Source organism: Mustelus asterias, chromosome 10 (genome assembly GCF_964213995.1).
Source record: "Mustelus asterias chromosome 10, sMusAst1.hap1.1, whole genome shotgun sequence".
Lineage (NCBI taxonomy): Eukaryota > Metazoa > Chordata > Chondrichthyes > Carcharhiniformes > Triakidae > Mustelus > Mustelus asterias.
Window position 1 is genome coordinate 78,765,974 of NC_135810.1, and position 26,990 is coordinate 78,792,963.

General features: G+C 41.4%; 2 protein-coding genes across 4 annotated transcripts in view; both read left to right on the forward strand.

The window, feature by feature from the left end:
* Positions 1–11,672, forward strand: part of ranbp2 (RAN binding protein 2) — a 33,983-nt gene extending 22,311 nt beyond the window's left edge. For all 3 annotated transcript variants that reach the window (XM_078221997.1, XM_078221998.1, XM_078222000.1), the window contains 5 exons: positions 1,135–1,227; positions 2,763–2,902; positions 3,224–3,497; positions 7,061–7,395; positions 11,176–11,672. In XM_078221997.1, the coding sequence (XP_078078123.1) occupies positions 1,135–1,227; positions 2,763–2,902; positions 3,224–3,497; positions 7,061–7,395; positions 11,176–11,484 (1,151 nt within the window). In that variant the 3' untranslated portion in view covers positions 11,485–11,672. The remainder of the gene's footprint in view (positions 1–1,134; positions 1,228–2,762; positions 2,903–3,223; positions 3,498–7,060; positions 7,396–11,175) is intronic.
* A 6,049-nt stretch (positions 11,673–17,721) lies between these two features.
* Positions 17,722–26,990, forward strand: part of LOC144500054 (coiled-coil domain-containing protein 138-like) — a 101,609-nt gene continuing 92,340 nt past the window's right edge. The window contains exon 1 of the mRNA XM_078222816.1: positions 17,722–17,928. Within this exon, the coding sequence (XP_078078942.1) occupies positions 17,740–17,928 (189 nt within the window). The 5' untranslated portion in view covers positions 17,722–17,739. The remainder of the gene's footprint in view (positions 17,929–26,990) is intronic.

The following is a 26,990-nucleotide window of genomic DNA, read 5'->3' on the forward strand; positions in this document are numbered from 1 at the left end:
AATCTATGGCATTGAAGAGCCAAATGGTGGATTCCTCCCATTTCTTGCATTCTTGTGGATGACATCTGACTTCTCAAAACCTTTCAATCATCTACAAGGCAAGAATGATGGAATGCTGTCTTGTAACATGTGAAGGCAAGAGCAACCAGTGTATTTGGAGCTTTACTCCATGTATAACTGATTAGTTTCTTTTATTGCTAGGCCAAAATCCTGCAACTCCTTAACAGTACTATAGTGTATCATCGTCACACTGATTGGAGTAGTTTAAGAGGTTGGCTTACCACTACTTTCTGGAGAACAGTTAAAGGATGAACAGTGATTTATTTGCCTTGCCATCGACTTCCACCCTGTGAATGAATGAAAAAGACATGTTTTGTGGCTCACAACTCTTAAGTGGGCACGGTGGCACGGTGGTTAATAGTGCTGCCTCAATGCCAGGGACCCGGGTTCAATTCTGGCCTTGGGTGACTGTCTATGTGGAGTTTGCATGTTCTCCCCATGTCTGCATGGGTTTCCTCCGGGTGCTCCAATTTCCTCCCACGCACCAAAGAGGTGGATTGGCCATGCTAAATTGTCCAAACTATATAGGCTAGGGGGATTAGTGGGGTAAACACCTGGATTTACAGGGTAAGCCTGAGTAAGAATCGGTGCAGACTCGATGGGCCAAATAGCCTCCCCCTCCACAGTAGGGTTTCTATAGTTCTATGAAATAATTATAATTTTTTCAGTTTGGAGCAAACAGAAAAAGCTCACATCTTAGCACCGAGTTGAACTGGATTTAAACAGAACTATAAGGTAAAAATAGTGTTCAGATTTTACCAGATCATACACTGGAGTAAGGAAATTGGTTAATTTTATTGTTCTGAAGACTAATGTGGCACCCATTTTTTGGAACCAAGTTCAAATTGGTTCACTTGGGAAATTTGCTGAGGATTTAAAGTAGTGATGTCTGTACGTATTGAAATACATTTTTTTAAAAATTCCATGACTTAAGTTGCTATTCAGAATGATGTATTATGTTTTATGGCATGCCCAATAGTAAAATGATAACTGCTTGCGTTTTTATCTAAATTGTGAATCATTTCTCCTAAATGTGTTTTTTGTGTTTGTAATACAATTTTTTCTACCTTCCAGACGATGACATGTTTGGATTTGGTGTCTCCACAGTACCTACTTTTGCAGATTTGGCTGCACAGAGTACAGAAGGATATAGATTTGCACAGAAAGGTAGTATGAGTTGCTGCCCGATAACTATAAAAGTGCACACACAAGTGGTGTCTGATGTAGTATAAGCCTTTGGTCAAGAATATGTAAAGATCAACAATGGATGACAGTAAAACAACAAATGTCTCTTTGTTATCATACAGTTTAATTTCCTGACTATTGTTAACCTGATAGTCTTGCAGAATCATTCCCCTGCTGGTGTGAGCTGGCCTGCTTTGTATCTGAACTTTAGGAGGACTAGATAGCAACCTGGGTTATCAATACAAAAAAAATACAGAAATTGGGTGCTCTGCTTCACCAGTGTCCTAATGTTGTTGCCTTGAGTTGCCCTGTCTTACAGACCAAGAATCCCATGTTTAATTTCTGATCCTTATTGTTATCTCATCTTGGCCAGAGTGGGTATGTTATTGTTGGTCTCAGTATTGCAACAATAAATACATTGGCTGCGCATTTCTAGAAGCACTGACACTGTCACAGGTCTGTGGGGCGACAGAAAATTTTTGAAAATAGCAGGTCAGGTGACATCTGTGAAAAGAAAGAGTTAACATATCGGGTTTATGACCTTTCACAGAAGTTCTGATGAAATGTCATCGACCTGAAGCTGAAAATCGACCCGAGCCTGCTGGATAGTTCCAGAATTTTGTTTTTATTTCAAATTTCCAACGTCTGCAGTATTTTGCTTTTGTGCAAGTCTGTGGATATTTGCTTACCTGTGGTGCCCCTCCCCCCACTTTGCTAATGTGAGTTCAAATCTCAGTATGGCTGTTTGGAAATATGAATTTAGTTTCAAAATTTGGGAATGAAATAAGTTGTCAGTTAAATTGACCCTGAAGCTATCGGACTGTATTAAAAATACAATCCAAAACTGGATCACTGCTGCGTGAATGAGGAGGAAAGAAGAAAAATTAAGAACAGAGCTGCAGGTCAAAATAATCACTCCATTTTGAAGTTAATGCTAATGCACCCTACAGCCGTGTAAATTATTGCACTTGGCTGCATGAAACTTTCAATCCAAGCTTAATTGTTTACTTAATTCTTTGCCTTGCTGTTTCTTACAAAAGCAGATTGCTTTACTAAATAAAACCATTTAGCAGTTATACCTTTCCTATATAGGCTGAACAATTTTGTTCACTAAAATGCGAGTAACGACAAAAGGAAAATTTACAAATGTCAACTGTTCCAATTTATTTAACTGAGGCATGAAAGCAAATTTATTTTTAACAAGACTTTTGTGTAATTATCCTATTGTCCAATTCAGTAACAAATCTTGTTTGAGTGGAATTTATTCTTTTCTAAACTGAATACCTATTTGTAGCTTGGATATTTTCTTGATGAATTGTACTGCTGTAAAGTGTCAAGTTGCGTTGTTCTTCTGCTTTTTAGTGGTTTTTATTTTTCAAACTAAATAATGCTGTCTTAAATTTTCTGGCAATTTACTTCTAAAATCTGCACAAATGTTTACTGATGAGCGGCTTGGAATGATGCAGTTTTATTTTCTGGTACGCTCTTGGTAATGCAACTTTCTTTAAAAAAAACAGAATCCAATTTCACATGGGCAAATGCAGGAACAACTGTCTTTTCTTCAATGATGCCCAGAACTCCATTGGATGAAGATGATGGTACTGATGTGGTATCTAGCGATGATATCCACTTTGAACCAATAGTTTCTTTACCTGAGGTAAAAAGTGCACATTCTGTCAAACGATTTACGTAATTGTGCAGAGGAAATGTGCCATTATCTTTGGGGATTCTGAATAAATGTATAAGTCATAAATTTAAATGCAACTCTACATGTTATAGTTGTCTTAATTATTTTTATACTCATCTAATTTGTTTAGTTATTCTGTCACCTAGAATTTGGGCAGTAACTAATATTGTGATGTAAGTGCAGACCAATGTTTGTCCCTCTTAGAAGTGCAGAAATCTTAGGAAAGTTGAATTGTCATTGAAGTCCATGTAACAATTTTGTGAAATTAATAAGTGCTACTAACCTCACTAGGTTGAGACAAAATCTGGTGAAGAGGATGAGGAAATTATATTTAAAGAAAGATGTAAACTGTATCGATGGGACCGAGATACTTCTCAGTGGAAAGAACGTGGTGTTGGAGATCTGAAAATTCTGTATCACGCCGAAAAGCAATGTTACCGTATTCTAATGAGGCGAGAACAAGTTCTCAAGGTCTGTGCGAACCATGTTATTAATGAGGAAATGGAACTCAAATTAATGAATACATCGAATAATGCATTTGTTTGGACTGCAGCAGATTACACTGGTGAGTTTTTGACCTGCATTAAGTTCCACACAATTTATTTTTAAAAAGCCAGTCATCACCACCAATTATAGAACATTACAGCGCAGTACAGGCCCTTCAGCCCTCGATGTTGCGCCGACCTGTGAAACCAATCTAAAGCCTATCTAACCTACACTATTCCAATATCATCCATATGTTTATCCAATGACCATTTAAATGCCCTTAATGTTGGCGAGTCCACTACTGTTGCAGGCAGGGCATTCCACGCCCTTATTACTCTGAGTAAAGAATCTACCTCTGACATCTGTCCAATATCTATCACCCCTCAATTTAAAGCTATGTCCCCTCGTGCTAGCCATCACCATCCGAGGAAAAAGGCTCTCACTGTCCACCCTATCTAATCCTCTGATCATCTTATATGCCTCTATTAAGTCACCTCTTAACCTTCTTCTCTCTAACGAAAACAGCCTCCAGTCCCTCAGCCTTTCCTCTCAAGACTTTCCCACCATACCAGGCAACATCCTGGTAAATCTCCTCTGCACCCTTTCCAATGCTTCCACATCCTTCCTATAATGCGGCGACCAGAACTGTACGCAATACTCCAAATGCGGCCGCACCAGAGTTTTGTACAGCTGCAACATGACCTCATGGCTCTGAAACTCAATCCCTCTACCAATAAAAGCTAACACACCGTACGCCTTCTTAACAGCCCTAGCAACCTGGGTGCCAACTTTCAGGGATCTATGCACATGGACACCGAGATCTCTCTGCTCATCCACACTACCAAGTATCTTACCATTAGCCCAGTACTCTGTATTCCTGTTACTCCTTCCAAAGTGAATCACCTCACACTTTTCCGCATGAAACTCCATTTGCCACCTCTCAGCCCAGCTCTGCAGCTTATCTATGTCCCTCTGTAACCTGCAACATCCTTCCGCACTGTCCACAACTTCACCGACGTTAGTGTCATCCACAAATTTACTAACCCATCCTTCTACACCCTCATCCAGGTCATTTATAAAAATGACAAACAGCAGTGGCCCCAAAACAGATCCTTGCAGTATACCACTAGTAACTGAACCCCAGGATGAACATTTCCCATCAACCACCACCCTCTGTCTTACAGCTAGCCAATTTCTGATCCAAACCGCTAAATCACCCTCAATCCCATGCCTCCGTATTTTCTGCAATAGCCTACCGTGGGGAACCTTATCAAACACTTTGCGCTTTGTGGTGTATCCATATACACCACATCAACTGCTTTACCCTTATCCACCTCTTTGGTCACCTTCTCAATAAGGTTTGTGAGGCACGACCGACCCTTCACAAAACCATATTCACTATCCCTAATCAAATTATTCCTTTCTAGATGATTATAAATCCTATCTCATAATCCTTTCCAAAACTTTGCCCACAATAGAAATAAGGCTCACTGGTCTATAATTACCAGGGTTGTCCCTACTCCCCTTCTTGAACAAAGGGACAACATTTGCTATCCTCCCTGGCACCATTTCTGTAGACAATGACGACATAAAGATCAAAGCCAAAGGCTCTGCAATCTCCTCCCTAGCCTCCCAGAGAATCCTAGGATCAATCCCATCCGGCCCAGGGGACTTATCTATTTTCACACTTTCCAGAATTGCTAACACCTTATGAACCTCAATCCCATCTAGTCTAATAGCCTGTATCTCAGTATTCTCCTGAACAACATTGTCTTTTTCCTGTGTGAATACTGACGGAAAATATTCATTTAGCGCCTCTCTTATCTGTTCGGACTCCACGCACAACCTCCCTTGACTGGCCCTAATCTTACCCTAGTCATTCTTTTATTCCTGACATATCTATAGAAAGCTTTAGGGTTTTCCTTGATCCTACCTGCCAAAGACTTCTCATGTCCCCTCCTGGCTCCTCTTAACTCTCTTTTTAGGTCCTTCCTGGCTAACTTGTAACTCTCAAGCACCCTAACTGAGCCTTCACGTCTCATCTTTACATAAGTCTCCTTCTTCCTCTTCACAAGAGATTCAACTTCTTTAGTAAACCACGGTTCCCTCGCTCGACCACTCCTTCCCTGCCTGACGGGTACATGCTTATCAAGGACACGCAGTAGCTGTTCCTTGAACAAGCTCCACATTTCAATTGTGCCCATCCCCTGCAGTTTCCTTCCACATCCTATGCCTCCTAAATCTCGCCTAATCGCATCATAATTTTCTTTCCCCCAGCCATAACTCTTGCCCTGATGTATATACCTATCCCTTTCCATCGCTAAAGTAAACGTAACCGAATTGTGGTCACTATCACCAAAGTGCTCACCTACCTCCAAATCTAACACCTGGCCTGGTTCATTACCCAGTACCAAATCCAATGTGGCCTCGCCTCTTGTTGGCCTATCTACATACTGTGTCAGGAAACCCTCCTGCACACATTGGACAAAAACTGACCCATCTAAAGTACTCGAACTATAGCGGCTCCAGTCAATATTTGTAAAGTTAAAGTCCCCCATAACAACTACCCTGTTACTTTCGCTCCTATCCAGAATCATCTTTGCAATCCTTTCCTCTACATCTCTGGAACTTTTTGGAGGCCTGTAGAAAACTCCCAACAGGGTGACCTCTCCTTTCCTGTTTCTAACCTCAGCCCATACTACCTCCGTAGACGAGTCCTCATCAAACGTCCTTTCTGCCACCGTAATACTGTCCTTGACTAACAATGCCACACCTCCCCCTCTTTTACCACCTTCCCTGATCTTACTGAAACATCTAAACCCCGGAACCTGCAACAACCATTCCTGTCCCTGCTCTATCCATGTCTCCGAAATGGCCACAACATTGAAGTCCCAGGTACCAACCCATGCTGCAAGTTCACCTGCCTTATTCCGGATGCTCCTGGCGTTGAAGTAGACACACTTCAAACCACCTTCCTGCCTGCCGGTACACTCCTGCGACCTTGAAACCTTATTCATGACCTCACTACTCTCAACCTCCTGTACACTGGAGCTACAATTCAGGTTCCCATCCCCCTGTTGAATTAGTTTAAACCCTCCCGAAGAGCACTAGCAAATTTCCCCCCCCCAGGATATCGGTACCCCTCTGGTTCAGATGGAGACCATCCCTTTTGTAGAGGTCCCTCCTACCCCAGAATGAGCCCCAATTATCCAGGTATCTGAATCCCTCCCTCCTGCACCATCCCTGTAGCCACGTGTTCAACTGCTCTCTCTCCCTATTCCTCTCCTCACTAGCACGTGGCACGAGTAACAAACCAGAGATGATAACTCTGTTTGTTCTAGCTCTAAGCTTCCACCCTAACTCCCTGAATTTCTGCCTTACATCCCCATCCCTTTTCCTACCTATGTCTTTGGTGCCTTTGTGGACCACGACTTGGGGTGGTCCCCCTCCCCCTTAAGGATCCCGAAAACACGATCCGAGACATTGTACTGCAATGAAGAATATTAATATTCTGCATAGACTGCAAATCCTTTGTGCTGGTGAACTGCTTTTGCTTTAAATTATTTGGTGAATTTTTATAAAAATTAAAGTCGCCCCTTGCCAATAGGCGGAAAAATAATATACCTGTTGGTACTTTTTCAGATGGCGAAGCAAAAATAGAACAACTTGCTGCCCGATTCAAAACTCCCGAGTTGGCTGCTGTTTACAAAAAGAAGTTTGAAGAATGTCAAAATGCACTTTCACAGCTTCAAAAATCTGAGGAATCCCAAGTTATGGCCCAATCTGACAGTAGCAATCCTGTTGTTTATTTTGATGTATCAGCTGGCGAGGAGGTCTTGGGACGAATTACAATGGAATTGCTAGCAAATAAAGTTCCACGAACAGCCGAAAACTTCAGGGCCCTCTGCACTGGCGAACGGGGCTTTGGATATAAAAAATCAATATTTCACAGGGTTATTCCAGAATTTGTTTGCCAGGTAATTATTTGCCTCACTTCCCTGTGTGGTGGTAGCTCTTTTTTTGACAGATGAAGGGTGTTTGTAGCTGTAATGTAAAAATCTATGCCAATACCTTGTTTTTGTGCTAAAAGGTGATGAGAGATGTATGTGTAGTGAGTTGCAGATTGACCGGTTGAACCCAACTATCCCATGTTTAATGGATTCAGTGTCTGCTATTGCTGAGAGGCAAGTGAGCTTGATTCCATAGCGCAAATTTATAAATTAAATCTGCCCAAATTACATAGAATATACAGCACAGTGGCAGGCATTTTGGCTCAGCTAGTTTCTGCTGGTGTTTATGTTCCATATGAATCTCCTCCCATATCATCTACCTCATAACAGCCTTTCAGCATATTTTTCTGTTGCTTTTTCTATTATGTTCTCATCTTGTTTCCTTTTGAAATGTAAGCTATTTGTTTCAACTATTTCTTGTGGTTCTAAATCTCTCACTCTAACCACTTGAGTAAATACATTTCTCCGATTGGATTTATTAGATTTTGTTGGGTTCATGGCTCCTAGTTTAAGATTAAGTGGAAACATTTTCTCCATTCTCTCCTGTCCAATTTACTAAATTTAAGTACCTCTTGGGTTATCCAAGCCTCTTTTTTTTTAAGAAAAATATTCCAAACTCTTTAATCTTTCTTGGTAGCTGTGATCTTTTAGTTTTGGTACCATCTTTGTATTTTTTTGCACTTTCTCCAGTGATTCTGTCTTTTGTTTATAGTGTGGAGCTAGAACTTGTGCACAGTGCTCAAGTGTAGCCTGGCCAGTATTCTTTATAAACTTAGCTTCAATTTTTGAATTCTGTGCCTGTAGAAGTAAATCCCTGTACTTCTGTTAGCATTGTTATTTGTTAACATTATTGCTGACCTACGATACTGTTCTTAATGACTTTACCTATATCCCTATCTTTTTTTATTTTCTAAGGTGGTATAGGTGATCTTTCGATATTTTCTACCCAAGTGCCTCATTTTGGTTATCTATGTTAAAGTTCATCTACCACTTAACTGTCCATGCATCAAATTATGCGGGAAGCACAAGGCCAATTTGCACACGGCAAGATTCTGGTCTGAGAAACAGTGTCCTGGATTTTGTGGTTGGGGCAAAATAATGGCGCTCACTTTCTATAGGCTTTTGAATGCTGAATAGCTGTTAGCTCTGCGCTCAGCATGGCGCCCACTACAAAGGGATCTTGGTGTCAGACCAGGGCAAGGTGCATCAAGGTTGTTCAACCAGTCAGATTGAAGAATCCTCTCTGAGCCACACAGAATCTAAATCAAGTATTCTAAAATAGATTTAAATCGTGCCCAGAAAGCGCAAAAAAAGGAAATAAATGTGTGATTAAGAGACAGGAAAAGTAGAAAGCATGTACATATATTTTGAATCTTCAACACTAAATTCTGAAGGAATGAGACTTCACTGTTGTAAAAGTAAATTTTCACACCCAGGTAACTTTGGGAGTACTTAAGGCTGATATCACAGTTTAAAACATCACTTCTACCTGAATGCACAAGCCCCAGCTTTTTGTGGCATGTTTAGCCACAGAAGAGAAGTTGAGTATTGCAACCCCTCACACCCTTGTATTGATTTCAATGCTGTGCCTATTGGTGAGCACCACTATTTATTGAACGCCCTATGGAGAGGGGTAACTCAGATCTCAACTTCTGGATTCCTGGCTTTAATTTTGTGTGTAGACTTCAGATTTGTGATCCAAGGGGCTGTTGCCTTTTGGATCCAGAACTGGCTTGCCTACAGAAGGCAGAAAGTGGTTGTAGATGGGTCTTTTTCTGAATGGAGGTCGGTCACCAGTGGAGTGCCCCAGGGATCTGTTCTGGGACCCTTGCTGTTTGTCATTTTCATAAATGACCTGGATGAGGAAGTGGAGTTTGCCGACGACACGAAGGTTGGTGGTGTTGTGGATAGGTTGGAGGGATGTCAGAAGCTGCAGCGTGATGTAGATAGGATGCAAGACTGGGCGGAGAAGTGGCAGATGGACTTCAACCCAGATAAATGTGTAGTGGTACATTTTGGCAGGTCAAATGGGATGAAGGAGTATAATATCAAGGGTAAGACTCTTAGCAGTGTAGAGGATCAGAAGGACCTTGGGGTCCGGGTCCATAGGACTCTTAAATTGGCCTTGCAGGTAGAGGAGGTGGTTAAGAAGGCGTATGGTGTGCTGGCCTTTATCAATCGAGGGATTGAATTTAGGAGTCGGGAGATAATGATGCAGCTTTATAAGACCCTCGTCAGACCCCACTTGGAGAACTGTGCTCAGTTCTGGTCGCCTCATTACAGGAAGGATGTAGAAATTATTGAAAGGGTGTAGAGAAGATTTACAAGGATGTTGCCTGGATTGGGTGGCATGCCTTATGAGGATAGGTTGAGGGAGCTCGGTCTTTTCTCCTTGGAGAGACGAAGGATGAGAGGTGACCTGATAGAGGTGCACAAGATGTTGAGAGGTATAGATCGGGTGGATTCTCAGAGGCTTTTTCCCAGGGCTGAAATGGCTGCTACGAGAGGACACAAGTTTAAGGTGCTGGGGAGTAGGTAGAGAAGGAGATGTCAGGGGTAAGTTTTTCACTCGGAGGGTGGTGAGTGAGTGGAATCGGCTGCCGTCAGTGGTGGTGGAGGCAAACTCAATGGGGTCTTTTAAGAGACTTCTGGATGAGTACATGGGACTTAATAGGATTGAGGGTTATAAGTAAGCCTATATATAGGCCTAGGTAGGTAGGGACATGACTGGCGCAACTTGTGGGCCGAAGGGCCTGTTTCTGCTGTAGTTTTTCTATGTTCTAATAACAGAGCGCTGTTAGCCTTGCCATTATTCTCAGGTCAGAATTTAGAACTATATTGCCTCCAGTAAGGGACATAAACAAGTTCTGGGAGGCCAAAGGTTGAGTTTAATTTTCAGCAGTAACATTGCATCACTTCTCAATCACCATAGCAATGAAGCTTGTCCAGTCAAATTTAAGAGAGAAAGTTATCAGTGCAAGATACCTCCCTTCAACATCCAAAGCTTCCTGATGCTTATTTATAGTCGCAACATATTTTGAGATACAGCCGAAAATTTGACCCAGGAAGAGATGATATTTGATCCAGTGGGGAGGAGGATGTACCATGTAGATCTGCAACTGGATAATAGGCTCCTCCTGTGTCTTCACTGCCATGTCTTCTGCCCATCACCTCCATTATTTTGTCCTCCTTTGCCATCTTTTACCTTGCCATTGCCTTATCTTCCTTGTTCCAATTATCGGCCATGCTGTAACACTTGCTTGAACAGCTGGTATGCAAATATGTGCGTTAAGAGAAACCATTTTCTCTTTGGTCTCAATTGATTGGTTTAAGGATCTTTATTTAAAAATTGCAACTAGATGGGCTGTAAAGTTCTGAATCTAAAACACTTGTGATTACTTTCCCATGTTTGGGGCTGATTTCCTTCAGTATCCTTCCTGATAGGGTAACCTATTCAGTTAAATGGTAAACTTTCCAAATGGCTTGCTCATTTTCAATTCATTGGTAATTATTTAAAATTTGAGATGATCTGAAAGACAGCCAAAGGGAGTGGGCTGAAATTTAAAATCAGCAAGAGGGAGTGTTATTTAAATATCTGGTGGCGAAGCAGATGAGAATGCAACTATTGAAATGAGACAACAGAGAAAATGTACTTGGATGCCAACAGGACAAAGTTTAGAATTTAGGTGGAGAGTATCTTTGTAATATTTTGAGTGTTGTGTAACATGAATTGCATTCTTGTTTCAGGGTGGTGATTTCACAAGGTCCGATGGAAGTGGTGGAAAGTCTATTTATGGTGATAAATTTGAAGATGAAAGCTTCGTTATACGTCACACTTGTCCTGGTTTGTTGTCCATGGCAAATAGTGGGCCAAACACCAATTCTTCACAGTTTTTCATCACTCTGAAGGAAACCAAACATTTAGATTTGAAGCATGTGGTTTTTGGCTATGTAAAAGAAGGTATGGATGTTGTGAAGAAGATTGAAACATTTGGCTCAAAAAGTGGCCAAGTGAGTAAAATCCTTATGATCACTGATTGTGGACAGATTTCTTGAATGGAGAATACCCAGTTTCCCTCTGGTTGTGCACTCTAGAATTTGAAATGGTGTAATATTGGATATTGCTGGTGTAAACTGTACTGGTCTAAACATTGGATGTACAAATTATATTGACTGCTACCAGCTGTCAATTTTTTAAATGTTGAATTGCATGTTTCAGAATAAAGGTTTTGACAAACATTTAATGAGCGGTGGCATTATCTTAAATGTACACAACATGATTTTTGTGACATTTTGCAGTTCCAGCCAACTGTACAGAGCAGTTTTTAAACCTGGCGATCGAAGTTCGAACTATTAAAAAGTTGCAACTATTTTTTTTTTTTAAAGTGCAACATTTGAGAAATAAGGTGGAACTTAGTAACTGCATTCCAGGACTAAAAATGGTAATTACCAAACAGGATTTGGTCATTTTAACCAGGTTTTACATATTTTTGTTGCATTCATTTTAGAGCAATCAAAACACTAGGTGTTTTATTTTTCAATGTAAAAAATCCTGGAATGGGGTTAAATTTGCTGATGGCCCTGTTACCAAGATTAAAGTTCTGCTGTTAACATTGCAAATACTGGAACAGATTGACACTATTGTAAAATGTAAAGTCTTTTTTTAAACACAGATTTTCTAGTATTTGCTAATGTGATTGGCTCTGTAATTTTAAATTGGTAAATTTAAATAGTTAAAACCCATAACTTTATAAATATTTATAATAAAAGAATAGTTCTATCTACTGGTGATTTTAAGCAGTTTCCTTTACTGGTTTGTTTCAAATTCATGCGAACTTAGTGGAGGCACATGCCTAACCAGCAATAAATGTTATTGTACCTTTCTAAATGTTTTCAAATTGTGCATTTATTCTTTATTCCAGGATAGTTTCAGTAAGATATTAGCGGCATGGTGTATTTGAGATTAATACATGGTTACATAATCCTCCCAAGTACCGCACTATATTAAGTCGTCCATCCATGGGAACTACTTTTCCTCCTCTTGCCAGCAGTCTTAATTACAATCTCAAAAGGATTTTATTTGATGTGAAGCTTTTTCCCCATTTAAGTTCTGTTAAAGGCGAATTTGAACTCTTGGCCTTTTTTGAATTCCTTTTATGCAGCTGCCAGCAAGCAATGCTTTTTCGACGTGTAAGTATTTTCTTATGAAAGTGTTTTCAAACTTTGCATTCTTTCACCATACATAAGGCCCATGAAGCAGGAAGTACCTACCATGCCATCCCCTCCAAGTTGAATTTGCACATGGAATTCATTCTGTTTGCTTCCTGATGTTTTCATAATGCTTTTTTTGGGTCACACATCCTAACCTATATATTTTTTAACCACCATGTTCAGCTTGTGATGATTTTTGACCCAGAAATATGTCAAGGAAAATGTGTAATTTATTTCATGTGTGGAAACTTAATTGTTTCTTCCAAGAATATTTGAAAAGTACTTTTAAAAGAAGTTTGCAATTATAAAGGGATTTGTTTGGCTAAGAAATACATGTGACCTGGTGACCCTTGACCTGGAAGTAGTATCAATAGGATACCAGAAGTTGTATGGCTGACAGACATGAAGGAAAGTTGCAGCAAGTGGAGATCAGAAGGCATGTTTGCAAGGAGCTCTGTGTAATACAGTTGGGACAAAGCCAAAGATGGGGGTTAGAGCAGATATTTGTGAACTGGACAATTCAAATGTTCTACTTCAATTTTGCGAGAGCTTACAATGATTTAATGGGGTATATTGAAAGGAGTCTCTGGGGAATCTAAGCTATTAGGACTGTTGTAAATCTAGCTAAGTTCTGCAAGCATGTGCTGTTCGGGTAGCAACCACCTCCAGGGACCTCTGATGGAATATGGCTGCCAGTGAGCACAGCGCAACTCAATTGAGCGGTAAACCGAAAGATCTAAGGCAGGATTCTCTGGCTGTGTGAGCCCCAAGACTGGAAATTCCCACCTAAGCTAAAACCTCTGACTAATTTTTTTGTTTTGCCTGCTACGATTCCTGCAGCGGGTGAGATGGGAGATTTTCAGCCCTCGTGTTGCACATTGCCGCATGTCTGTAGGGAGTAATGCAGGTACTTGTGGTTATGTAACATGTATCTTTGTAAATTTCACTTTAAATAGTCTCTACAATTTTATTTTATCACTTGCCTGTTAATTCATGTTTAATGTATGTTGGTTCTGATTCATATTAAAGTATGAAGATACAAAGTGAAGTTTTGTTGGTAAATTCTTCATTTGGGGGTCATTCATTAAATGTAGTTACTTTGGTTTATGGTTTTCCCACGGGAATTTGAGTTATGGTGATTTGCACATGGCTTGTCATGCCTAACAAAGGCATGTCATTTTATGAAATTTCTGCTGATACTTTTCTAAATTACAAACAAACTCAAGATGGCTACCACAAATCATGTGAATTTGGCATTTGAACAGCAGGCAGTATTAAGTATCTGGAAAATTCCTAATTAAATATGGACTATGGTGATTGTGAAATTCTCACATTTTATTGTTTTAAGAATGGGCCAACGCTAAAGACTATGGAGTTCCTAGACTGCTTGTCTCCATGTTTCATACTGGACAAAGGAAAGATAGAAACCACTAATCATTATTAATTTCCCATTGTGTCATGATGGTCTACCCATTCCAAACTAAACAGTGGAACCTTGTTGTTAGTCTGGGAATCAGACTGAAACTGGATGCAAATCTTCAAGTAGTCAAAGTACTTCACCTGTACTTCAGTTTCAAAAGTTCACCTAAAAACCAACTCCCTCGATGTTTTGCCACAAGAAACTGCTGAATCTGCTGTGAGCTCTTCACCTTGCAGGATGCTCACTTCAACTTTAAATCATCAAATCCATTCAAGAAACCACAAGTCTGTCATATGGGAGACTGGAAATTGTAAATCAGATTGAATTAATCTCTGTAAAAATATACTAATCTGTATCCAAACTCTGTGAGACAGGAACATGTATTGTGTTATTTTGAGAGAAATGTGATGGTGTGGTATTGTCACTGGACTAGTAACTGTTAAACCCAGGCTAATGCTCTGGGCATCTGGGTTTGAATCTCACCAAGGCACATGGTGAAATTTGAATTCAATAAAAATCTGGAATTGAAAGTCTAATGACCATAAAACCATTGTCGATTGCTTTAAAAACACATCTGGTTAACTAATGTCCTTTAGGGACATTACAACGCTCAGTAATATAGTTGACCCTTAAATAGGCAGTTGGGGATTGGTAATAAATGTTGGCCCAGCTAGCAACACCCACGTCCCCTAAATAAAAAAAACTTGCTGCTGAATTATTTAATTGGAATGCATATCTTGAAGGTAAGAAAATACACACCTCAGTACAAAACATGTTGATTGCAGACAGAACAGATACATTCTGTCTTGCATCATCATTAGGAGATCATGACCCTTGATGTTCAGTTCTCTAATTTTGCTTCAAGGTCCTGGCAGTCTCCAAACAGGACCTCCTGCCTACTCTCCACTAAAGATTGGTATTAGTGCATCAAATAGGGGGATGGGTGAAAATGTGGCTCAAGGGTTAGTATAGGAGAAAATTTCATATTTTTGATCTACAAGGGAATCGAAGGTGTGTTGACTGGTGGTGCAGGCAGGAAAGGTTGCAACTTGATCATCTATTACTTTATTGACTGGTAAAGTAAGCTTGAGGGGCCAATTGGCATATTCAAGCTAATTTCTTACTCGTTGAGATTATTTTGGAAAAAGGATGGAAAAAACTTACTGGCTAAACTTTTTCCCTATTAGGAATGTCACTTAGACTGAGTGGATATTCCCTTAGCCTAGAATGTTTCAGCTAGCTGGAGAGGCTGGGGTTCTTTTCTCTGGAGCAGAGAAGTCTAAGGGGGGGGGGGGGCACTTGATTGAGGTGCATAAAATTAAGGGACGTAGCTAAGGTGGACAGGAAGGAACTTTACTCTTTAGAAGAGGGTAATTCACCAAAGATCTTTAGACAGCACCTTCCAAACCCATGACCACTTCCATTTAGAAGAACAAGGGCAGCAGATACATGGGAAGACCCACCTGCAAGTTCCCCTCGAAGCCACTCATCATCCTGATTTGGAAATATATTGCCATTCCTTTGCAGTCACTGGGTCAAAATCCTGGAATTTCCTCCCTAATGGCATTGTGGGTCAATCAACAGCAAGAGGACTGTAGTGTTTCAAGAGGTGGAGATGCCGGCGTTGGACTGGGGTAAATACAGTAAGAGTTTAAACAACACCAGGTTAAAGTCAACAGGTTTATTTGGTAGCAAATGCCATTAGCTTTCGGAGCGCTGCTCCTTCGTCAGATGGAGTGGAAATCTGCTCTCAAACAGGGCATAGAGAGACACAAAATCAATTTACAGAATACTGATTAGAATGCGAATCTCTACAGCCAACCAGGTCTTAAAGATACAGACAATGTGAGTGGAGGGAGCATTAAGCACAGGTTAAAGAGATGTGTATTGTCTCCAGACAGGACAGCCAGTGAGATTCTGCAAGTCCAGGAGGCAAGCTGTGGGGGTTACTGATAGTGTGACATAAACCCAACATCCCGGTTTAGGCCGTCCTTATGTGTGCGGAACTTGGCTATCAGTTTCTGCTCAGCGGCTGCGCTGTCATGTGTCGTGAAGGCCGCCTTGGAGAACGCTTACCTGAGGATCCAAGGCTGAATGCTTGTGACCGCTGAAGTGCTCCCCCACAGGAAGAGAACAGTCTTGCCTGGTGATTGTTGAGCGGTGTTCATTCATCCGTTGTCGTAGCGTCTGCATGGTTTCCCCAATGTACCATGCCTCGGGACATCCTTTCCTGCAGCGTATCAGGTAGACAACGTTGGCTGAGTTGCAAGAGTAGGTACCATGTACCTGGTAGATGGTGTTCTCACATGAGATGATGGCATCCGTGTCGATGATCCGGCACATCTTGCAGAGGTTGCTGTGGCAGGGTTGTGTGGTGTCGTGGTCACTGTTCTCCTGAAGGCTGGGTAGTTTGCTGCGGACAATGGTCTGTTTGAGGTTGTGCGGTTGTTTGAAGGCAAGAAGTGGGGGTGTGGGGATGGCCTTGGCGAGATGTTTGTCTTCATCAATGACATGTTGAAGGCTCTGGAAGAGATGCCATAGCTTCTCCGCTCCGGGGATCAGCCTCTGATCTTCGGGTAAGCATTCTCCAAGGCGGCCTTCATGACAGACGACAGCGCAGAGTCGCTGAGCAGAAACTGATAGCCAAGTTCTGCACACATGAGGACGGCCTAAACTGGTATGTTGGGTTTATGTCACACTATCAGTAACCCCCACAGCTTGCCTCCTGGACTTGCAGAATCTCATTGGCTGACCTTTCTGGAGACAATACACATCTTTTTAACCTGTGCTTAATGCTCCCTCCACCCACATTGTCTGTATCTTTAAGACCTGGTTGGTTGTAGAGATTCGCATTCTAATCAGTATTCTGTAACTTGATTTTGTGTCTCTGTGCCCTGTTTCAGAGCAGATTTCCACTCCATCTGACGAAGGAGCAGCGCTCCGAAAGCTAATGGCATTTGCTACCAAATAAACCTGTTGGACTTTAACCTGGTTAAAAGGTTAAACAGGTTAAAACTCTGTTTCAAGAGGACAGCTCTCCACCACTTTCTTGAGGGCAACTAAGGATGGGCAATACATGTGGGCCAGCCAGTGAAGCCCATGGCCCATGAATGAATAATAAAAAAAGGATCAATACCCAGAGGGCATGGATTTAAGTTAAAAGGCAGGAGGTTTATGCGAGAAGTTTTCACCCAGAGGGTGCTGAGAATCTGGAACTCTGTCTGAAAGGGTGGTAGAGGCGGGGACGTGAGGACTTTTAAGAAGTATTTAGGTGAGCACTTGAAATACCATTGCATACAGGGCTTCAGGCCAAGTGGTGGAAAATGGGATTAGAACAACAAGATGTTTGATGGCCGCCACGGACAGAATGGGCCGAATGGCCTCTTTCCCTGCTGTGAAGCTCTGAGTGAAGCAATCTCCTTAAGAGGGTGATGCAGACTTTTTAACTGAATTAACCCCCGAATCCTCTGGATTACCGGTCCAGCATCATAATTTCCAACCGGTTCCACACATTTTATGCTGTGTTTATTAAAATGTAATTGCTCTCCACTTAGGACCAGGAGTGGGGATTTAACAAACCGGTGCGGGTCACGGTGTTGAAATGGCCGTCGCCATGGCGACTAGCTACCCTTTGACCTCTGAAGAACCGGAAGTTCCGGTTCAGGCGGCTCGAAATTCGAATGGTTGCCATGGAGCTCAGTGGCAGCGTTATGGGGAGTAACGACGATCAGGCCCTGGACTCCATTGTCGAGCGCTTAAAGCGCCGTTACCTCGGCAATACGGAGGCAGAGTGCAGCAGGTGGGCGGCTGACACTGGACACGGGAGCGTGGAACAGGTTAAACTGGGGCTCCAGCACGCCGAGGATCAGGTGAGAGGATGGCGGAGGTTAAAAGGTTCGCAGGCCACTCTAGTAGCTGGGCTAACACGATAGGGCTGGGATGCTGTTAAATGAAAAGAGCAGCGTGTCCCTTACCGTGCACTTCACCTAGTAGAATCATAGAATCCCTACAGTGCAGAAGGAGGCCAGTCGGCCCATTGAATCTGCACCAACCACAATCCCACCCAGGCCCTATCCCCGTGACCCCACATATTTACTCTGCTAATCGCTCTGACACTAGGGTCAATTTAGCATAGCCAATCAACCTAATCTGCACATTTTTGGACTATGGGAGGAAACCGGAGCACCCAGAGGAAACTCCCGCAGAGACAGGGAGAATGTGCAACCTCCACAGATAGTGACCCGAGGTTAGAATTGAGCCCGGGTCCCTGGTGCTAACCACCGTACTGCCCATCAGCCTTGGCCAATATTGGGCATTCATCTCTTTGTTTGAGAGATCTTGTGTGCGAAGTGACTCCCCTGTTCTCTGTAGAAGTTATTGCACTAAAAATGTGAAACCTCAAAGATAAAGGCAATAACCTGAACCACTGGTAAATTGGCACTGAGTAGATTAGAGCGACGAATGCTGGAAGATTGATAGGGAAATGGGTTTTGATTCACAGGGTATTGCCATTAGTAGTGGGAAAAGTGGGAGCTGTACTGTAGGGTATGGCTTCACCAAAACTGCTGGGGATAGTCTGGCTAGTAATATAACAAGGGCATTAGGGAAGGTTTAAACTAAATAGTGAAAGGAAGGGTTCATGATAGGGGATATGTGGTAAATTAAAGGGAAACAAAAAGGTGATAGGGCAGGGTAGTGATTTGGGTGATGATTACCAGATTATGGCTAGGAGGGACAGAACATGCACATGCAGTTAAAATGATGTGGAGATGCCGGCGTTGGACTGGGGTAAACACAGTAAGAAGTCTAACAACACCAGGTTAAAGTCCAAATAAACCTGTTGGACTTTAACCTGGTGTTGTAAGACTTCTTCCTGCAGTTAAAGCCAGAGATTGCAAATATGCAATGCAAAGTTAAAGGTTTTGCACCTGAATGTATGCAAGATGCATAATAAAATGAATGAATTGTTGTCACAGATTTTAAATAAATGTGTATGACCTGTTACAGTCTTGCACCCTACACCTCTTTGTGGCAATCGCTCCTTGCTCCCACCTATCACTGACCTACTTTGCTCTAACTAATCTTATACAATATATTATCCATCACATTCTCCCTCACTTTACCTCTGAAGAAGAGTCATATTGACTTGAAACAATAACGCTCTTTCTCTCTGCACGGATGCTGCCTGACCTGAATTTTTCTAGCATTTTCTGTTTTTATCTGCAATTATCATGGATGGCTTTCATTTATGTGTAGCTTGAGACAATCAGATTGGCAAAGGTTGCCTGGAAAATTAGTTCATAGAGTGCATTTGGGACAATTTCTTAAGAGTGGTACATTCCAGCACCAACCAGGGAGAAGGCTATTCCAGACCTGGTAGCCTGCAATGAGACACAATTGAACGGTAACCTCATAATAAAGGAACCTCCAGGTTACGATGAACATACCGTGATCAAGTCCTTTTCTCTCTCGCTCCTGTGCTTGCTCACCTACATTGGTTCTCAGTTAAGCAACACATGGATGTTACAATTCTGATCCTTGTTTTCAGATCCCTCCAAAATCTTGCTCTTCTGTATCTCTGAACTCCTTCAGCCCTCCAAGAAGTTGGTGCTTCTTTAAATCTGACCTCGTGAGCATCCCCAGTTGCTCTAACATTGGTGGCTGTGCCTTCAGCTGCCAAGGCTCTGAGCTCTGAAATTCCGTCCTAAACTCCACTGCCTCTTTATCTTTCTTTGCTTCTTAAAACCTACCTCTTCGGCCAAACTTTTGTTCATCTGCGCCACTATAATATGTTTCAGTGCAAATTTTGCTTTATAACGTTGTGAAGTGCCTTGGAAAGTTCTGCTGTTTGTTGCAGTTGTAAATTTGCCAGAAAAAGTTAAATCTAGTAATTAATATTGCAAGTATGCTTTTAATGAGGTGACAGTTAATAACTGAAAATAAACCTCACTTGTCCAGAAAGTGAGCAAAATGTATGTCTCATTCCTTCAGGTTTTGACTTGTTTTAGGTATTTCAAAGTAAAATTTTTATACTTTTTCCTTTCTGTTTTTTCTCTTTTAAACCAATTTATTTTGTTGTTTTTGTACATGATTATACAAATTATATGAATTCACCTTTCTTAGTCCTTCCGCTGTTTCTCCATTTTAAATCTCATTGGTGACCAAGAAACACTATGTCATTTACCAAAGCCACAGTGTGATATTGCCCTTGCTATGCCATTGTTACCCCTTCCACCAACTGGGGCAATAATGGTAATGTCACTGGACTAGTAATCTGGACATGGGTTCAAACCCTACCATGAAAGCTGTTGGGATTTGAATAACTTCAAATTCAGAAAATCTGAAATTGAAAGCTAGTCCCAGTAATGGTGATGTTGTTAAAATCTGCCTGGTACACATGACTTCAGACCCACAATCATAGAACATAGAACATTACAGTGCAGTACAGGCCCTTCGGCCCTCGATGTTGCGCCGACCAGTGAAACCAATCTAAAGCCCATCTAACCTACACTATTCCAATATCATCCATATGTTTATCCAGTGACCATTTAAATGCCCTTAATTGACTCGTCTCTGAAATTGCCTGGCAAGCCACTCCGTTCAAGGGCAATTAGGGACAGGCAGCAAATGCTGGAAAAACTCAGCAGATCTGGCAGAGAGAAACAGAGTTAACATTTCAAATTTGTATGACTCCCAGAGTGATCATGGCTCTGAAAAAGTGTCATGGATTCAACTGTAGGTTCTGTGGAGAGTGAACCATAATTGCCAGATATGCTAAGTTTTTCCAGCGTTTTCTGTTTGTATTTCACAATTCCAGCATCCACAGTATTTTGCTTTAATGTGGGTATTTTTTAAAAATTGGTTGACAAATATTTAAAAATCTAAATGTGAATGAGCACGTTTAACTGATGGGGCACAACACAAAATCATCTTGTTTCAGAAAAGTATGGCCCTTTGTGGACCAATTGCTCAGAACAGGCACTTGTCCAAAGCCCATAGGGTTTCTATGGGTGTTTGCATGGCAAACTCCTATCGTCTAACCATCCAAAAAGAGTAGTGCCCACTACAGGGCATGTGGGACCTATGAGTACAGGGCACACAGCTGTATATTATGAATCAGATTGCAAAATCATAATTGAACAATGCAATGTTTGAAACAGGAAATATTAATTGGAATATTCAATTCAATGTCAGTTTTAGTTGCAGAAAGTGAAATAAAGAAGGAAAGAGGTTGGATAAAGACACAGATATGGGATAGAAAGAAAAAGTTAAACTTTTAAAAATATTTCTGAATAAGCAAATGCTGAAGAAATGATACGCTTATACAAGTTAATTTTCAGTGCCAGAGAGATAGTTTATGGGTAATTAAGACTTAATCACCATTAAAGATACTTGGACTGGAATGAGCAGGTCTATTTTTGGGGGGCTTTTAACCCATGGAGACCAACAAACTAAAAGAATCAAATTTACTAAATAACCCTGGCGATAAACCAATGGACACAATTTCACTTTTTATAACTTAACATAAATTAAACATGAACAGGCAATGTGTATTGTTAGGGATCAGATTAGAACCTCCAAGGTACATTAGAAGTTACCCTAGACCCCTAGTTTTAGTTTTACCCTTACCCTATTGATGATAAGTGTTGTTGCAATAGTAATCCTGCTCAGTATGAGAGGAACTGCAGGTTCAGACATTTAGTGTATGTGCTTGGCAGAGGAGCCAATGGTGCGATGCTACCATTTGTGGGATTATGACTGAATGCCTCTAAGTCAGAATCCTGTCTCTATTTTTGTGTGAGCATAAGATGTTCTGCTCCAAGTATGATTCTATTGACCCACTAGGAAGCTTTTATTAAAACGGGCTTTATTTAACAATACAGTTTAACTATAACCAAAAGGAATTAGCAGAATTTTTGCCAATTGAAATACTTAAACATGGCATTCTTATTATAGAATCCTGATATTTAATGATGATATAAGGGTGGTAGTGAGAGATGATATAGGTTCTATGGAAAAAATGGTTGAATCCATTTGGGTGGAAATGAGAAATTGTGAGGAGAAAAAGTCACCGATAGGCGTAGTCTATAGGCCACCAAATAATATCACAGTGGGGGAGCAATAAACAAGGAAATAACTGGTGCATGTGAAAATGGTATAGCAATTATCATGGGGGATTTTAATCTACATGTCGATTAGTCAAACCAGGTCGGTCAAGGCAGCCTTAAGGAGGAGTTCATAGAATGTATCTGCGATAATTCCCTTGAACAGTATGTGATGGAACCTACGAGGGAGCAAGCTTTCCTAGATCTGGTCCAGTGTAATGAGACAGGAATAATTAATGATCTCACAGTTAGGATTCTCTTGGAAGGAGCGATCACCGTGTGGTTGAAATTAAAATACAGATGGAGCGTGAGAAAGTAAAATCCAATACCAGTGTCTTGTGCTTAAACAAAGGAGACTACAATGGGATGAGGGAGGAGTTGGCTAAGGTGGACTGGGAGAAAAAACTTTATGGTAGGACAACTGAGGAATAGTGGAGGACTTCCAAAATGATTTTTCACAGTGCTCAGCAAAAGTATATACCGGTGATAAGGAAGAACTGTAGGAAAAGAGATAATCAGCCATGGGTATCTAAGGAAATAAAGGAGGGCATCAAATTGAAAGAAAATACATACAAAGTGGCAAAGATTAGTAGGAAACTAGATGATTGGAAATCTTTAAAGGTCAGCAGAAAGCCACAAAAAAAGCTACAAAAAGTAAGATGGATTATGAGAGTAAACTAGCTCAGAATATAAAAACAGATAGCAAAAATTTCTATAAATATATAAAATGAAAAAGAATGGCTAAAGTAAACATTGGTCCTTTAGAGGATGAGAAGGGGGTTGTTATAACTGGAAATGAGGAAATGGCCGAGGCATTGAACAGGTATTTTGTCGGTCTTCACAATGGAAGACAGATAACATGCCAGAAATTGATGACAAGAAGGCTATGGCAGGTGAGGACCTAGAAACGATCACTATCACTAAAGAGATAGTGTTGGGCCAGCTAATGGTGCTAAAGGTAGACAAGTCTCCTGGCCCTGATGGAATGCATCCCAGGGTACTACAAGAGGTGGCGGGGGAAATAGCAAATGTAGTAGTAGTAGTAGTAGTAGTAATTTACTAAAATTCACTGGACTCTGGGGTGGTTCCCGCAGATTGGAAAACAGCAAATGTGACGAAGGTAGACAAAAGGCGGGTAACTATGGGCCAGTTAGCTTAATTTCTGTAGTGGGGAAAATGCTTGAATCTATCATCAAGGAAGAAATAGCGAGACATCTGGATAGAAATTGTCCCATTGGGAAGAAGCAGCATGGGTTCATATGAAAAATAGGTCATGTTTAATGAATTTACTGGAGTTCTTTGAACACATTAGGAGCACGATAGGCAATGGGGAAACAGTGGATGTGGTGCATCTGGATTTCCAGAAGCCATTTGACAAGGTGCCGCACCAAAGTCAGCTGCATAAGATAAAGGTGCACGGTGTTATGAGTGATATATTAGCATTGGTTAACTAACAGAAAGCAAAGAGTGGAGATAAATGGGTGTTTTTTTGCTTGGCGATCAGTGGTGTGCCTCAGGGATCAGTGTTGGGACCGCAATTGTTTATAATTTACATGAATGATTTGGAGTTGGGGACCAAGTGTAGTGTGTTAGAATTCGCAGCTGGCACTAAGATGAGTGGTAGAGCAAAGTGTGCAGAGGACACACTCAAAGTCTGCAAAGCGATTTATAGATAATCTAAGTGAATGGGCAAGGGTCTGGCAGATGGAGTACAATGTTGGTAAATGTGAGGTCATCCCTTTTGGTAGGAATAACAGCAAAATGGACCATTATTTTTGCAGAAGGCACACGTTTCCAGGTCCGCCTCAACTTTGCCCCTGGATTCAGCTCTTTTAATCTTCTCTTTGCAGCTGTGCCACACACTACCTTCCATTCCATTTTTCACTAGTTCTCAGTTATGTGATGTGCCTCTATCAAACCTTGAGCACTCTACATGTCCCTCAAATGCAAAAACTCTGCTCGAGATCTGACCACCTGCATGCAATCAAGCTTCTACGAGAATCTCCCAATGTGAAACTATGTCCCTGAGAGCCAGTCCTAGCATCCTGGATCTCTTCCACTTGGCTGCCAGTTACCCTATGCCCACATGCCAAAATTACACCAGCTCCAGATTACATGGGGCCATTTCACCCTTTTGGAAGCTGGGCCTAAATGGCAATTGAAAAGTCAAGTATGGAAGCACTAAGATAGAGGCAGTGGACCAATTGTAGGACCATGGGCTGATGATGAGCATCAATGTTGCATCTAAGAATGGAATTCGGGTTAGATTAATTATGGGAAGAGGCATGAGCAGTGACTAAAGTAGAGTCTGGAAGTTCAAAAGCATCAGCATGAAGTGAAAAAAATGTCCAGAACAGTCAGTAATGTGGAGTGTTGCACTTTATGGATGTAAGGGTTACACTCTTAAGAGGATGAGAGAAGGATCAAAGCTTCTGAAATGTGGGTATGATGGAGAATGCACAGAATCAGCTGGATAGACAGAAAGACAAATGAGTGGTTTAGATAAAAAGTAGAAGTTCAGGAATAAAAAGGGTTGTCAAGTACAGTTAGAGTGAAGGATAGCCAAGATTGGAAGCAGACCGATAACCTTGTAACAAAAGAGAAAGAAAAATATTGGATGGGTGGATAACATTGAGATGTGGACTGAGGGAGGCTTGAAGAAGCAAGGTGATGACGACAACTCCACTAAGGCTATGGTGACGATGAGTGAACCATTGAACGCTTGATTTAAACCTGCTGGTTTAAGTAGACTAAACCTTGACAAAGTCCCAGAGCGCTTCACAGCCAATTTGTATGTAGTGTAATTACTGTAATAACTTAAATAAATGTGGTAGCCAATTCTTGCAGAGCAAGTTTACACAAAGTGTAATAAATTACATGTTTTGTTTTAATGGTGATGATGTAGACAATAGGAGAACCCTCCTAATGTTCATCAAATATATAGTAGAATGGGTTAATAGGTATTATGCTGATAGCTATTGTACATGATCGGTGATGTCAGATCATGAGTCTCTATAATTTGGAGATACCTCAGAAAGGAGCCTCATGTTTATCTGTCCCTGTACAGGGTTGTAAAGAGTTAATAAACATTTAGAAGTTCTTGGATGCCTTGTTTCCAGTAGCCTCTGTAAATTATACCCTGGACCGATTTCTGATGTCACTTCATGGTGGCAGCAGTAAATTAACTGATGCACAAGGATCCCTGACTAAACTGCTGGTAACAGGAAAGTGAAAGCCATCAGGAATACAGCAGCAAGGGAATGACCGCAACAATGAATCAAAAAGAAAAGAACCAATGGAATCCCAAAACAGTTGATTAACGTAACATAGAAAAAGCCCTACCTCTATCTGACTTCTCTGACCACATGAAAGGCCCCAACCAGGCAGCACATTGGACAAACTGGGGCCACAAATTCAGCAGATATAGGGGGCTGCTTCAGGGTTAGCACAGAAGACTGGTAAAGAGCAGCTTGGGATACTCCTCTAGTCCATGAGCGGCAGAGATAACATTTGAGTAGGACAGGGTGTTAATGAGCACACAGCTGCCTATGAAGAGGTTATTAAGGTCTTCAATTCATATTTTAGTCTTTAGAGAGACACTATTATAGATCAAGCCATATTTAGCTTTCTGCAGTCCAGAGGAAAGCTAATATTACACAAGATAGTTCAATTAACGAGACAGGCTGAGTTTCAGAAGCGGAATCGAATTTTAATCAAGGGTGATAGAAAACTTTTGTGGAGTCAGACTACTGACACAGTCCAGTGTGTGAGCAATAGAAGTACCAGCACTCCCACTAAAAAGCAGAGCCAGGCCAAAGAGAGGGTGATCACTGGCATTATCCAGTCCTCTCATAGGTACAAAAAATATCACACCAGACACAGATATGATACAAAGAGTCTTGCCTGCTGGAGACATTTTAAAGCGGTACACCACAACAGCAAGCCTCCTACTCAAATATGTAATGGACAATCAATCTGATCACACGGTATCCAGGAAATAGAAGCTACAGAGGAGCACAAAGTGCCTTTCTTCAGTGAAATTACAACCTTTTGGAGTGCGAATATCATCGTCAATGGTCACATAACCGAATTCAAGTTGGACTGGGTGAATACGTGTGCATTATTTCTGATCCGATATCGTGGCTGATGCCTGAATTTCCCCAACCATCTGTGACTTGATTTCACAGTCCATGGAGTACCCCGAGGTGCAAGGGCAGATGATTGCCACATGTCAATATAATGACCGAGAACTTACTGAGTTATCCATAATCAGTGGAAACCCAAATTGACCCAGGATAGTTTGAACTAGTCTCCGTACCAAAAACTCCACATTTGCAACCACAGGAGGATATTCTGGAACTTGTATTACCCTGAGGAGATGATGGATGAAGAAGAAGGCCAGAGCATTCATGATGAATGTGACCAGGATGCCAATCCATCTGGCCATTCTGGTAAGGGCATTGATGACATGGAACAACCTAGTATAGGCACTGACTTTTATAAATAATGATCAACAATAGAAGCCTCGGAGAGAAGTGTAGAACAGAAAGCTGGCTCCCCAAGCCCTGAGGTCAAGACTGAAAAGGATGTAACTGAAACTTACACTCGCTACTGATCTCGCACACACTTCAGACATGTAAGGAAGTGTAACTTCTCTGAATCTAGTAGAGGCAGTAGAACGACTATCTGACCCACTACAGCACTATTGAATAACAGGACCCAAGATGACAGTCAGTTCTGTCCCAGATGTTGTCTTGACAGCTGAAGCTCTCAATACCATAACTCATGAACAGCAAACTCACATTGATGTGAAACAGTGTGTGCAC